This window comes from Dipodomys merriami, unplaced genomic scaffold, assembly GCF_024711535.1.
Source record: "Dipodomys merriami isolate MVZ:Mamm:240054 unplaced genomic scaffold, mDipMer1.0.p SCAF_34, whole genome shotgun sequence".
NCBI classification, from domain to species: domain Eukaryota; kingdom Metazoa; phylum Chordata; class Mammalia; order Rodentia; family Heteromyidae; genus Dipodomys; species Dipodomys merriami.
In genome coordinates this window covers 14,926,043-14,940,695 of record NW_027204937.1, presented here as the reverse complement: position 1 = coordinate 14,940,695, position 14,653 = coordinate 14,926,043, and the positions used below count along the sequence as shown (strand labels likewise).

General features: G+C 41.1%; 2 protein-coding genes across 2 annotated transcripts; one reads left to right on the top strand and one right to left on the bottom strand.

Annotated features, from left to right (window-relative positions):
* The first annotated feature begins 6,574 nt into the window (after window positions 1-6,574).
* Window positions 6,575-7,513, top strand: LOC138803269 (olfactory receptor 2G3-like). The gene has a single exon (XM_069987089.1). It carries the CDS (start codon window positions 6,575-6,577, stop codon window positions 7,511-7,513), a length of 939 nt encoding a protein of 312 aa, XP_069843190.1.
* Window positions 7,514-11,734: 4,221 nt separating this feature from the next.
* On the bottom strand, window positions 11,735-12,679 carry LOC138803268 (olfactory receptor 2A12-like). The gene has a single exon (XM_069987088.1). The coding sequence runs from the start codon at window positions 12,677-12,679 to the stop codon at window positions 11,735-11,737; it is 945 nt and encodes a 314-aa protein (XP_069843189.1).
* Window positions 12,680-14,653: the final 1,974 nt, after the last annotated feature.

Here is a 14,653-nt window from a genome sequence, read left to right as displayed (position 1 = left end):
TAGAGCGCTTGCCTTGCATGCATGAGGCCCTGGGTTCGATTCCTCAGCACCACATAAGCAAAAAGAAAAAAGCCGGAAATGGCGCTGTGGCTCAAGTAGTAGAGCACTAGCCTTGAGCTGAAGAGCTGAGGGACAGTTCCCGGGCCCAGAGTTCAGGCCCCACAACCGGACCCCCCCCTAAAAAAAAAAGAAGAAGCTTGGGGACAGTGCCCAGGCCCTAAGTTCAAGCCCCAAGACTGGAAAAAAAATTAAAATTAAATTAAAAAATAATAAAAAAATACAACTCATATATCATCACTTTGTGTGTAACTATGTGAGAGTCTAATAAATTATACTTGACGAAATGAAAGATTAATAATTAAATAATTACTTTTTTTTGTCTTTCATGATCTCTACTTTTTGGGCTATCTTCTTTTCTTTCAAGTCTCCAACATGTCTGTAGACCATGAAAACTCTTAGATAACTTGTATACAGTGCCCAATGAATGGGACAGCCCTGAGCGCATGACCTTGGAGGCAGAAAGGACAATGTCATGACCTCCATCACTCTAGACTGCTCTGGGTGCTTCCTTCTTTTCCCTTGGAGAGGAGGGAGCCACTGAGGGAAAGCCTGCTGCAGGGTCTTATCTGAGAAAAACACATTTGCCCCCAAGCATTGACATTCCTGCTCCGGCCTAGCTTCATCTCCCCAGCCCAACTTCAGCTCCAGAAGAGGGCCTGGCCTGAGCATCCCTGGAGAGCGAAGCCCCATAAGGTATCTCCTCCCTGAGCCAGATGTGACTACAAGATCTGTTCTGGCTGGAGCTCTGGGATCAAGTGACACTCAGGAATGGTCCCCTGAGTCTGAGGTGGCCTTGCCCACACCCCTTTCCCTGCAGAACTATAAGCCCAGGACAGCAGTGTCCCCAGTCCTCCTGGGGAGCTGCCAGCTGTCCCCATCTCTAGCCTAACCAGCAAGGAGCTTCAGGTAGGAACTCAGGCTGGTCTGTAGTTCCTGTTGACCATCTGCCTGTCTCTCTGCCTTTATCCCTTTCTTACCTGCATGTGCATGTGTATAGCTGCTTACATCTGCTTCCCACTTCTCTCCATGCTATTTATCCATTTCCCTGAACCTGTTTTTATCTCCTTGCCTTTTTCTCTTCCTTATTATCCAGCTCTTTTGCCCCAGTTTGCTCTATCTGTGTCTCTGTTTCCCAAGTTTTTGTCACATTTATCTCTGCTTCTGCTCTGATATTCTCAGTCTTGAGCTCATCCTTTTTTTTTTCCTGAAAGACCGAATCGGGAGTCTTTAAGAAAAGGCCAGTGACTGCATGGTAGATTCCTGTCTCAAAGACCAGCATCCTTGCGCTCATTCTTTCTGCTATTCTTTTTCTTCTCTAGGTTCTCTGTCTCTGTCTCTGTCTATCTCTGTCTCTCTTTCTGTGTCTCTGTCTATCTCTGTCTCTCTGTCTCTGTCTCTGTCTCTCTGTCTCTCTCTCTGTCTCTCTGTCTCTCTCTCTTTCCTCAGTCATGGGGCTTGAACTCTGGGCTTGGGCACTGTCCCTCAGCTCTTCAGCTCAAGGCTAGTACTCTACCACTTGAGCCACAGAACCACTTCTGGCTCTTTTCTGTTTATGTGGTACTGAGGAATCAAACCCAGGGCCTCATGCATGCTAGACAAGCACTCTACCACTGAGACACCTTCCCAGCCTCTCTGTCTCTCTTTTGCACAATTCTTGCCATTTCTTACCACTCCTTAACCCTGATTCAGAAAACATTCCCTTGTCCCCCCATCCCACAGATCTTCTAGTGAAGCCTGGTTCTCTACCCATCCTCCTCCACAGTGTGTGCTCCATGCTTTGGAGCACACTCTTCTACTCCAGCACTCTCTCTACTCTTCATCTCCACTGCCTGATTCATTCTCTCTCCCTCTCTCAATCCTCCCTCTCTCCTATCTTTATCACCTCTCTCTATTGCTGTCATCTTTATCTCTAGCTCCATCTTTGACCTCTCCTTCCTGTGTCCCTCATCTCTTACCATCTTCAAGCCCTGCTTGCCTAGCATTCCACCTTCTCCCTGCCTTATTCTTCTTTTGTTTTCTTGCCTTCTTTGGTACTTCCAACAGACTTTTCCTATTAGTTCTCAATGTCTTTGTGCCTCTTTCCTTTAAGCTCTTTCCTTTCCCTTCCTTCTGAGTCCCTCTTCTCTCCTGCAGCTATCCATTGCTCTCAGCCTCTCTCTCTGTCTTCCAGTGTCTGGCTTGCTGTGCCTTTTTCTCTGTCTCTTCCTGTGGGGGCCTCACCCTTTTTTCCCATCACTCTCTCTGCCTTTTTGTTGCTTTATAGTTTGATCTGTTTCCTCTGGACCATTCTTAGTCCCGAAGATCTGGGCTGAGGGTGTGAGAGTGCATGCATGTGTGTGATGGAGGGAAGGGCTAGGGAACGGAGAGAAAATACCTATCTTTAGAATCAGTAAATGGTCAAGATCTTTGAGCATTTTATCCTCTTGCCTGTGCACAAGAGGTGCTACGAGAAAAAGAGATAAATATAAGTGGATGGGAGGGGCTGGGAAGGTGGCTCAGTGGTAGAGCGCTTGCCTTGCATGCATGAGACCCTGGGTTCGATTCCTCAGCACCACATAAGCAGAAAAAAAAAACCAGAAGTGGCACTGTGGCTTGAGTGGTAAGGCTCTAGCCTTGAGCTGAAGAATTGAGGGACAGCGCCTAGGCCCAGAGTTCAGCCCCCACAACTGACCAAAAAAAAAAAAAAAAAAAGAGTGCATAGGGAAACACAAAAACAAAAAAAAGTCTTTGATTTTTCATTATATCCTGGCAAAAGATCAAGACTAGTGTTTCCAGTTCTAAGCCCCAAGTAGAGTCACACAGTCTATTTCTGCCTTCACATCGCCACTAGGTTATCACCCAACCTGGTGATGACAACCAGAACCCAAAGCCTGAGAGGCCAAGTAATTAACCCTGAGGTACACAGCAAGCTAGCTGAGCAAAGTGAAAATAGAAACCAGTTCCCAGGCTCTGGATGAGGATGCCAGTGTGTGAAGGAGGAAGGAGCCCAGGGAGGTGGAGACAAGAATCTGTTGCCTTCTGTGTGCTCCCCACTGTCAGCCTGTACCCACAGTTGGAGGTAAGAATTAGGTACCCTCAGCACCATGGACCTTGTTTAAAGACCCCATGTCAGGAGCTGATGTGATTTGTAGCATCAGGCATTCTGTCCCCAAATCCCATATCCCAGCTCATCTCTTGGGGAACAATCTGCCCAGACCCTCGCTTGCTGGCCTGAGTCCACTTGCTTCCTCTCTCTGGGCTTTGGTAAAATGAAAGGATTGTTCTTGTCATTATCAAATTGAAGCCCACGGAGCCATTGGAGAGAAGAGTCATAGGGAACATGCATACACAGAACAAGGTGGGTCCCAAGCTCCTGTGGAAGTTTTCCTTTGATGAAAAGGTTCAATGGTTTTTTAAAAAAAATATTAAAAATAAAAAAAATTAAAAAAAGAACCTCGGGGAAGGGAGGGAGGGAGGGGATGGTAGGGGGAAAACAATGGAGGGGGTAACAATGTTCAAGAGGAAATGTACTCATTACCTCACTCATGTAACTGTAACCCTCTATATAGTATCTTTACAATAAAAAAATTTAAAAATATATATTAAAAATATATAAACATATAATGTGACATTGGAAGACTAGATCTCACAACTAAATGTCCACCCAGTCCAACCAGTCCAACATATATATTCAGCTTTCTTTCCAGGGAGCAGTCAGTGCATACCTCCTTATCTGTTTTAGCTCTGAGTGTCTCCCTTGAAGGATATGTAAGACTGTCCATCTGAAGGACCTAGGAAAAAGAAGGATTGTGGGCCTGGCCGCCCTTTCTTCAATCTCCACAGTCCTCACCTCCTGGCCCCAAGCCTAGGCATAAACAGAATGCAGTGAAATGTCTGTCCTAGAGGCTCATTGCCGGCCATCCACCACCCTTGTTTTATAGACGAGATTCCAAGGGTCAAGCAAGTTGTCCTAAGTGAGCTAGAGACCCAGTGAGCACAAGATCCAGGCTTCTATAGGCCATATTGGGTGCAATGACTAGGACAGTTGGTTGGGCCCAAAGATAAAGGCCTTGCATGTACATTCATAAAGCTGGTTTCTTTTACTATTGTATTGATACAAGCTCTTCCTGCCTTATGTGGGGGCAGGGAGGTCTTTCTCTGCCTGAGTCCTGCCTGTCTGCAGGGCCAGCCTGCATCCGTCAGTTATTCTGACTCCAAACCCGGCTGCTTCACCATACAGCTCAATGTCACAACAACCCAAATCTTGGCCCCTTTCTCCTTAGTTTTCCAGCTCCAGAGATCTCAGGAAGCTACAATCTAAGCTTGTCTCTCTTTTCTTGCAATGATTACAGTCTTCCCTCTTGCAAGCTTCCATGTCTCACTCAAGGTTGAATCATTCTGATTTGGTTTACCAGCTGTCTTCCAGTTTACCTTCACTATATACAAGGACTTCACCCAGGCTTTCACCCTTAGTCTGTTTCTTCCCAAGTAAACTCCTGTGTAAAACATGATTACAACAATTAATAAGTCCTTTTGCATTTAACTGCATAAGCTGATTCCCAAGGGCAGCTCAATGGAGAATGGCCTAGGAGAACCATAGGAGCTTTCCACTCCATTCTTTCCAGAATCTTCTCCAAGTCCACTGTTTCTCTCTGACTTTGATCTTCATCCCTCATACTACCCTTTCCTTGGCTAAAATTTTCTAAATAACAGTAGTTACAGCAGAACAAAATTTGAGTATACTATTAGAACAGAAACCATAAATTCAAATGTCACAGGGTCAAACAGATGATATAAATGCATAAAAATAAGGGTGTGTATAAAACAATAATGAATGACAAGGAGTATTTCACACCAAGAGTGAAAGAATTCATTTTCTATCCAAATGAATGAATCACTTACCCAACTGTTGACTGTGGTCAATGTGGAAACACTGATCCAATATGGCCCCATCTAATTTGTGATCCTAAATATGTAGTTTTCTTTATGTTATTTGTATGTTTCTCTGAGTTGTTTAAAATACAAATACTAATTTAGAAGTTACATTAGATAGTCCAAACAAAATAGGTCACAGCCTACATTAAGTGACCCCATCAAATAACCTATGCTGTATAATTTTGGCATGAAGCATGATGCTGGCTGTTTGTTTATGCCTGGGCACTGTCCCTCAGCTCTTCAGCTCAAGGCTAATGCTCTACCACTTGAGCCACAGCATCACTTCTGGCTTTTTTCGCTTATGTCGTGCTGAGGAATTGAACCCAGGGCCTCATGTATGCAAGGCAAGCACTCAACCACTGAGCCACCTTCCCAGCCCCCTCAGATATTCTTTATAAAGTCAAAATCATTTCTAGAGATATAATTTGAAATGTCTCTGTAACTGATTAAAAATTAAAAAGTCAAAAGGAACCAAGGTGGCCAGAATATCAACAGGAGTAACCAGCCAAAAATGAGTAAAGAAGTAGGTTAGAGTGCTCTAACCAGCCACACATCTTAAACCCCTCTCCACCAATTGCCCTTCCAGAAAACTTGGCTTTTATGGATGTACTACTGCACAGTTTACCATAATACCTACATTTTGAATACATTAGGAGAAAAACTCATTAGGTTAAGTTCTGACTCATAGAACCAGAAAGATAATGACTTCTAAAAAGTAATCACAACCACAGGGAGCATTCTTAAATCTGCTTATATTCATTGCCATCAGCAAAGCAAAACCAATCTACTGGCACCATATTGACAGTGTGATGGACAGAATTTCTGAAGTGTTTCTAATTAAGAAAGAACTACAAAAGAAAATTAATTATAGAATTCATACATTATTAATTTAATATTAAATTCTCTTTGTATGGATGCATTGGGATTACTATTGTTTTTACTTGGGTTATTCCAAAAATTGTTTCTAAGACTATATTCAGTTTATCCAAGATCTTTCCAAAATTTTAGAGAAATAACCCTCTCCTTCAGAAAAACTGTAATTTGTGATCATGTTGGCAAAAATGTTGAATGACTGACATAATGAACACATGTGAGACTTAGACACCAGAGAAAACTGAATCTTAAATATTCACTCTAACCTTTACTGATCCTAGCATTAACCTTAATGCCCAATACTATCTGTTGCCTTAACCCTGACATTGATTAAAAACTATAAACCAAATCATAAATATCACTGTGCCAATTATGCTTCTCATCTTTATCAGTGCAAGGCTTAGTCCTTTCTGCAGTTCCAAAAGAAAACAGGAAGTGAGCAAGAGTAGAGGGGAAACAAGACTGTGTCAGGAAAAGGAGCAACAGACACTTGCAGGTCAGAATGGAACACTGACGACGGTGCAGTCTGCCCCTCGTCCTGCACCAAATCCCAGCACCACTCCTACTGCAATTGGAAATTAGTTTTGCGTCTTCCATATCTTCAATCTTCCTGGTACTATCAGAAAATGTAACTGAGATAATAAGTGTGCAAATTCCTTACACATTCTTGACACATACACTTAATAAATTGCATATTTTCTAAAACCCTTGAAACTGGCAGGTCACAATGCCAGCATTCAACCAGTCCACGGTGATAGAATTCATTCTATTGGGATTCACCTTCAATGCCAGGACCAATCCTCTGCTCTTCACCTTCTTTTTAGTCTTCTATTTGCTGATTCTTGTGAGCAATAGCCTCCTTATCACACTCATCCATCAGGACTCCCGCCTCCATACACCCATGTACTTTTTCATCAGTGTCCTCTCCATGCTGGACGTGTGCTATACCACCACTACTGTCCCCCAGATGCTTGTGCATATTCTCAGCAAGAAGAGGACCATCACTTTTGCTAGATGTGTTGCCCAGATGTACATCTTCCTCCTCTTTGGAGTTACAGAGTCCTGGCTTTTCTCCATCATGTCTGTGGACAGGTATATGGCCATCTGCCACCCTCTCCGATACAAAGTCATCATGAGTCGTAGGACGTGTCTCCTCATGGTAGGTATCTGTGCAGCCTATGGTGTGGTGGGTGGCCTATGCTATACCTTCTTTGCCATGCGCTTGCCTTATTGTGGTCCTGATGAAATTGACCACTACTTTTGTGAGGTTCCTGCTGTTCTGAAGTTAGCCTGTGCAGACACATCCCTCAATGACTTGGTGGACTTCATCACAGGTTTCAATGTCATTGTGGTCCCACTCTCCCTGGTTGTTATTGTTTATGTCAACATCTTTGCCACCATCATGAAGATCCGCTCAGCACAGGGGCGGATCAAGGCCTTCTCCACCTGTGCCTCCCACATCACTGTGGTCACCATGTTTGCCATCCCATGCATCATCATGTACATGAGCCCTGGCTCTGGCCCCTTATCAAACAGTGGCAAAAAAATGGCCCTTTTTTACAACATTGCCACAGCCTTCCTCAACCCTGTCATCTATAGTCTAAGGAACAAGGATGTGAAAAGGGCTTTCCTCAAACTCATGGGATGGAGCAGGACTCCAGAGTGAGGCTTTAGAACTAAAGACAGAGGAGCAAAGCAAGGTTTGCAATCACCAACTTATCACCAATTTATAGATAAATATAAACTTATCCCCTTACCCAGGTGGGAGAGAAAGATAGTACTCCAACACCTGCATTATGTGTGGTGATGTTATTTCATTGTAAGGGTAGGGTGCAAAGGTTCAGAGCCTGGACTTTAATGCCAGACAAAGATGAGAAACTTGGGTTTTTTTTTTGTTTTTTGTTTTTACCAATTACATGTATATTTGAAGTCTTTAACTGTGATCAGCAATTCTTCTCTCTGGCAATTTGTAATGATTAAATGATATATGAAAATTGCATAGTACAGAGCATGGCTTTCAAGAAATGCTAAGTTTTAATTTGTACATTCACTAGTGAACAATGAACCCTCATGCATGATCGGGCTGTGCAAGTGATAAGAGCCCCAGAGAGGAAGGAAGAAGAGGAAAAAATGGAAAACACAGACTTAAAAACTGAAGAGTGGAAAGCCTTAGGGTGCAAAGAAGACGAGAAAGAAGCAAACATTTGTATCTGTGTCTGTTAGAATGCCTGATGTTGTTTAAATTCTCTTGGGGGAAGGGCTATTTTGTAAGCACTTTTTTCTGTACTTTAAAAACATTTTCTACCTCTTTTGATTTTTCTATCTCTCTTGTTTTCATAAAGCTCAAATTGAGAAATTACAGCCTTGGTGATATCAAGGGAAAGAGAGTCTGTACATATAAGATTAAAGGAATGAGGGGCATTAGAAAAGGAAGGCCAGGGATAGTGTAAGCCCCAGATGCAAAATTTAGGGAGTCTGGAGAATAAAAACTCAATGGGAGCTTTGAATCTACTGTCTCTTGATTGGGAGGAACTTTCTCCCCCAGACCCACTTATTCCTTATAGAATTTTTTTTATTTGTTTATTTGTTTGTTTGTTTATTTATTTATTTAGGCAGTCATGGGGCTTGAACTTTGGGCCTGGGCACTGTCCCTAAGCTCTTCAGTTCAAGGCTAGTGCTCTACCACTTGAGCCACAGTGCCGCTTCCAGTTTTCTGGTGGTTTATTGGAGATAAGAGTCTCATGGACTTTCCTGCTCAAGCTGGTTTTGAACCACAGTCCTCAGATCTCAGCCTCTTGAGTAGCTAGGATTACAGGCATGAGCCACCATTGCCCTGCTTAGAAAATTTGACATAAGGCCTGTTTCCCTCATAAGAAGACAGAATCTATCTATGCCAAAGGTGCAGATTCTCAAAGGTATTACCTTACTCACCTACCTAGAAGCCAGAGTGTTACATAAATAATCAGAGAAAATTAAAGGAATGTGACCAAAAAGAGCCTACAATTACAACAAACTTTTATGGTTAGGATCATTAACCTAGAAAAGGGCTTTTACTAATGTGTAAGAAAAATATAAACACTTCAGAAAATTGGCAGTAGATAGGTTCTTTAAATATGAAATCTCAAATTATAAATATATAGGAAAAGCCTACTGCCATAGGCATCAATATTAAATATCAATGAATAAAAGGCATGATTTCAGGATCGAATACTTTATTCTACTGGCTTAGCAGCAAAGGAATACAACATAGAAAAGAATCAATGAACTCCAAGACAGGTCCACAGAAATCATCCACTGAAAGACTGAGATGAAAAAAGTGTGGAAAAAGAGGATACAGCTTTCAAGAGATATAGGATAGTATCAAATGATCTTACATAGTCAGACAAGTAAAAAACAGCATGCAAAAATATTGTTCTTTTACCAGGTACCGGTGGCTCACGCCTGTAATCCTAGCTATTCAGGAGGCTGAGATCTGAGGATCTCAGTTCAAAGCTAACACAGGCAGGCAAGTCCATGAAACTCTTAAATCCAACAAACCACCAGACAACCGGAAGTGGCACTGTGGCTCAAGTGGTAGAGTGTTTGCCTTGAGCTGAACAGCTGAGGGACAGTGCTCAGGCCCAGAGTTTAAGCCCTATGACCACCACCAACAACAACAAAAAATTGTTCTCTCCCAGGATAAACGGAAAATTCACCAAGATTCAATATATCAATGGATAATAATGCAAATCTTAAGACAATGGAGCTTATGCAAAGTAAGTTCTCTGGCCATATATAGAAACTGTAAATCAATAACAGGAAGATAATAGGAAACTCCCTCAAGTGAGTAGAAATTAAGTATTGTATTTTAAATAAGCCATGGTAGATTGGTGTTGCTCAGTGGTAGTGCACAAGGCCCCAGGCTCAATTCTCAGCACTACAAATAAAACAACAATAATAATAATTCATAGATCAGAGAGAAAGTTTCAAAAGAAAAGGTATTTAGCTGAAAGTACTATATATAAAATCTGTAATTTATAGCTGAAGAAAACCTCTTTGGTAAGGAAGGTTGGTAGTAATAACTGCACATATTAGACAAAAAGGAATTCCTTAAATGAATAATACAAGTTTTCTATCAACAATATGAAAAAGAGAGCCAGGAACTAGAGCTCACACCTGTAATCCTAGCTACTCAGGAGGCTGAGATCTGAAGATCATGGCTCAGGGCCAGCCACAGCAGGAAAGGCTATGAGACTCTTCTCTCCAGTTACCACCAGGAAACTGGAAGCAGAGCTGTGGCTTACATGGCAGAGCACTAGCTTTGAGCAAAAAAAAGTTCAGGGACAGTGTTCAGGCCCTAAGTTCAAGCCTCCAAATGACCAAAAAACAAACAAAAAATGTAAAAGAGAGGAATATTTTGGTTATTTTAGGATTGTTTTTTCTATTTCTGTGAAGAATAATATTGAAATTTTGGTGATGATTGCATTGAATTTATACATCACTTCCAGCCATCTTAATATCTATTCTGCCACCCCATGAACAGGAGGTCTTTCTACCTTCTAATGTCTTTTATAGTTTCTTTCTTCAGTGCTTTATCATTTTCATTGCATAAGCCCTTAACAATCTTTGAAGTTTATACCTATGTATTTTAATATTTTTGAGGCCGTGAATGGGATTGTTTTCCTCACTTTTTTGTATATTTTTATTGTAAAAATGCTTTACAGAGGGGTTACAGTTACATGAGCAAGGTAATGAGTACATTTCCTATTGAGCATTTGTTGCCTCCTCCTTTGTTTTCCCCCTACCATCCCTTCCCTCCCACCTCCACAACTACCCTCCCACACTTCTTTTTGTTGTTGGTGGTGGTGGTCATGGGACTTGAACTCTGGGCCTAGGCTCTGTTTCTTAACTCTTCAGCTCAAGGCTAGAGCTCTACCACTTGAGCCACAGAGCCACTTCCAGTTTTCTGGTGGTTTATTGGAGATAAGAGTCTCACGGACTTTCCTGCCTGGGCTGGCTTTGAACCATGATCCTCAGATCTCAGTTTCCTGAGTAGCTAGGATTATAGGTGTGATCCACAGGCGCTATGCTTCCTGATGTCTTTTTCAGAGTTTGATATTGATGTTCATGTATAGAAAAGCTATAGACTTTTCATCTATTTATTTTATGTCCTCCTATTTGCTGAAAGTGTATGTATAGCAGATCTAAGAATCTTCTAGTGAAATTTCCAGAGTCTCTCATCTATAAAGACGAATGAAATTATGTCATTTGTTGAAAAATGGGTAGAAATGGAGATCATCGTTAAGCTAGTTCCACAAAGAGAAAAATCACATATTTTCTTTCATTTGTGGAAGATAAGAGGGAGAAAAAATTCTCATGAAAGTGAAGAGATACTCATGTGAAGATAATAGGGAAAAGAAGAGGAGGAGGTAGATGAGAGCATAAAGGAGTAATAGAAATAGAGCAAATAAACATGATCAAAGTATATTTTAGACATACATGGGAATGTCATAATGAAGCCCCTTATAGGCTGATAACAGTTCTCTGCCAAGTATTGTAAGCTGGTGACAAAGAAATGAATTAGTATGAGACCTGCCTTTGTGGAGTCCATCATCTGAGTTCTTCATGTTTAAGAGGGGACCCATTGCCAGAGCCTTCTTAAACATAATCTCACTTGCTCTATTCCATAACTATGTCATATGGGTTCACTGGATGTTAGCAAAAACATTCATAAAGAAGTCACACAGATGAGACTAGCAAAGAAGCTCAAGTAATAATGTCCCTGCTGAGCAAGTGTGAAGCCTTGTGAAGCCTCAGTTCAAATCTCAGTATTGCTTCCCACCCACTCATAAGTCATATAGGCAGTGTCCTTAGTTTAGTTGTTGGTACTCATGGTCTTGAAACTTCATTATGATCCTTGGCTCCTGCCTATCACTTTGAGGAAAGCCCTTTTGACATCTTTGTTTCGGAGGCTGTAGATGATAGGGTTCAGGAACGCAGAGATGACATTGTAGAACAGAGCTAGCTTCTTGTCCTCTTCTGGGGAGGACTCAGAGCCCGGTCTCATATACATAACCATACAAGGGATAGAGAACATGGTGACTACAGTGATGTGGGAAGCGCAGGTGGAGAAGGCCTTGAGCCGCCCTTGGGTTGAGCGGATCCTCAAAATGGCAGCAAAGATATTGATGTAGACAATGATAATGAGGGAGAGTGGGACCAGAAGAAGAATGAAGCCCAGGATGAAATCCAGTTTGTCATTGAGAGAGGTATCTGCACAAGCCAACTTCAAGACAGCAGGTACTTCACAGAAAAAGTGGTTGATCTCATTGGGGCCACAATAAGGAAGAATCATAGCAGAGACTGTATATATTAGGGCACAACTGATGCCCCAGAATCCACAGAAGGCCACCAGTGATCCACAAAGCAAAGGGCTCATGATGACTTTATATCTGAGAGGATGGCAAATGGCCACATACCTGTCATAAGCCATGATTGCAAAAAGCCAAGACTCAGTGATCCCCAACATCAGGAAGATGTACATTTGGGCTACACATCCAATATAGGAGATGGTCTTTCTCTTGCAGACCAGGTGAACTAGCATCTGGGGCACTGTGGTGGTAACATAACCCATGTCCAGAATGGATAAGACACTGAGGAAAAGGTACATGGGTGTGTGGAGGCGGGAGTCCATACGTATCAAAGTGATAATGAACCCATTGCCTAGAAGGGTGATGAGGTAGAGGAAGAGAAAGACATTGAATAGAATAACATTTATCTTCTTATCACTAGAAAATCCTAGAAGAATGAACTCAGTAAGAGAGCTGTGGTTTCGCCAAAGGAAATCCTGCATCCTTCTCCTGCAGTAGAGAAAAACAACAACAAAAAAAACTCTTCAGGAGGTGAAATATTCAGATTCTAAACCCTGCTGCTACTTATATAATAAGACAATAATATTGTGTGTTATATAATAACACACAATAAGACAAACAAATGTAACAAAGGAAGTACATAGGATATCACAAAACTGAAGAACAAAGTTTAAAGGAATTTCCATTTAATATGAAATGGCATGTTAACATTGTACTATATAATCCTAGTTTTTTCCTGAAATGACCAAATTTCAAAATGTAGATTTTTGTAAAAAAAAAAAAAAAAGGAGAAGGAAAAGAAGGTTCAAAATGAATGTCTTAAAATTAATAATCCATGTAGCTTATGATTTCAAAGAGGACAAGATTTGAATGCTAAATAGTATATAATTTTTATGCATTTCCTACAGATAGGGAAGTTTTGCTCCACTTTGAGACTTCTTCCCAAATTGGCTGCAATTGAACTATTTGAAAAGCCTGAAACTTGAGAGACAATTATTAGGCATCTACTTGAAGTCCAAAATAACATAGAACTCATTGGAAATAAGTTATACTCCATGAAGGGCCAAAGTCGATGAGTAGATGAGAAGTGAGAGATATGACTGATAGGGACCAAGGGCAACACAACAACTAAAAAATAATAGCCAACAGTTTTCCCAAATGTAGGAAAGATTTCAACTTACAGAGTAGATATGCTGCCCAACGAGCACTTAGAATAATAAACACAACCAGGCACTGGTGGCTCACACCTCTAACCCTAGCTATTCAGCAGGCTTGAGATCTAAGGATTGTGGTTCAAAACCAGCTCAAGCAGAAAAGTCCATGAGACCCTCATCTCTAATTAACTGCCAGAAAACTGGAAGTGGAGCTGTGGTTCAAAGTGGTAGAATGCTAGTCTTGAGCAAAAAGAGCTCAGGGACAATGCCCAGGCCCAGAATTCAAGCCTCATGACAAAAAAAAAATAAGAATAATAACAAACACAAATAGGATCCCCTGAAGAACCAATCTACTATTTTCTTTTTAAATATGTGTGTGTGTGTGTGTGTGTGTGTGTGTGTGTGTGTGTGTGTGTGTGTGTGTGTGTGTGTGTGTGTGTGTGTGTTATTGTAGAGGTAATATAAGTCAGGTAATGAGTACATTTCTTTTTGGACAATGTTACCCCTTACCTTGCTCTCTCCCAATTTTTCCCTCCCATCCTCAACCACAAGTTGTACAGTTCATTTTCAACACAATGTCTAGTGAGTACCACTACTGTATTTGTTCACCCTTTGTCTCACCTTTTCTGCAACCCCCCCTTATCCTCCCAAAGACAAACTAATGAACATGACTAAAGGAAAAGACAGCAAAATAGCAGCAAAAAACCTCTTGTTTCCATTTCTTGGAGTTCATTTTGTAAAATATCTTTTATATTTATATTAATCTACAATTTTCTTTTTTATTGTGAAAACACTGTACAGAGGGGTTACAATACATGAGCAAAGTAATGAGTACATTTCTTATCCATCTACATTTTTCAAACTGGTCTAAGAAAAAAAATAATTACCTTCAAATGAGAGACAATGAAACAGGCTCAGGTCTCTCAAAAGAAAAACAGAAGACAGTTGAATTACTTGTGCTAAAAGGAGACAGACAGACAGAGACAGAGAAACAGAGGCAGAGTGCAAGAGACAGAGAGGAGTCAAGAATGTATTTTACAGCATATAATAACTGGTAACAATAGTAGATAACTGTTACTGATTTACGTACACTTATATGCTGTATGTGTATGTATCTATGTGAGTCTGTGTGCAGAATATGTGACAAAAATAACCCAAAGAATGGGAAGGAAATGAACTAAAACTTAAAGATTTTTGCACTGTTTGGGAAGTAGTAATGTAAATAAGCCTATAATAAACCCAAGGTGCACAGTAGTCTCTGAGTGAGGTGTTAACATATTTTTTCTCTAAAGAACCATAGTA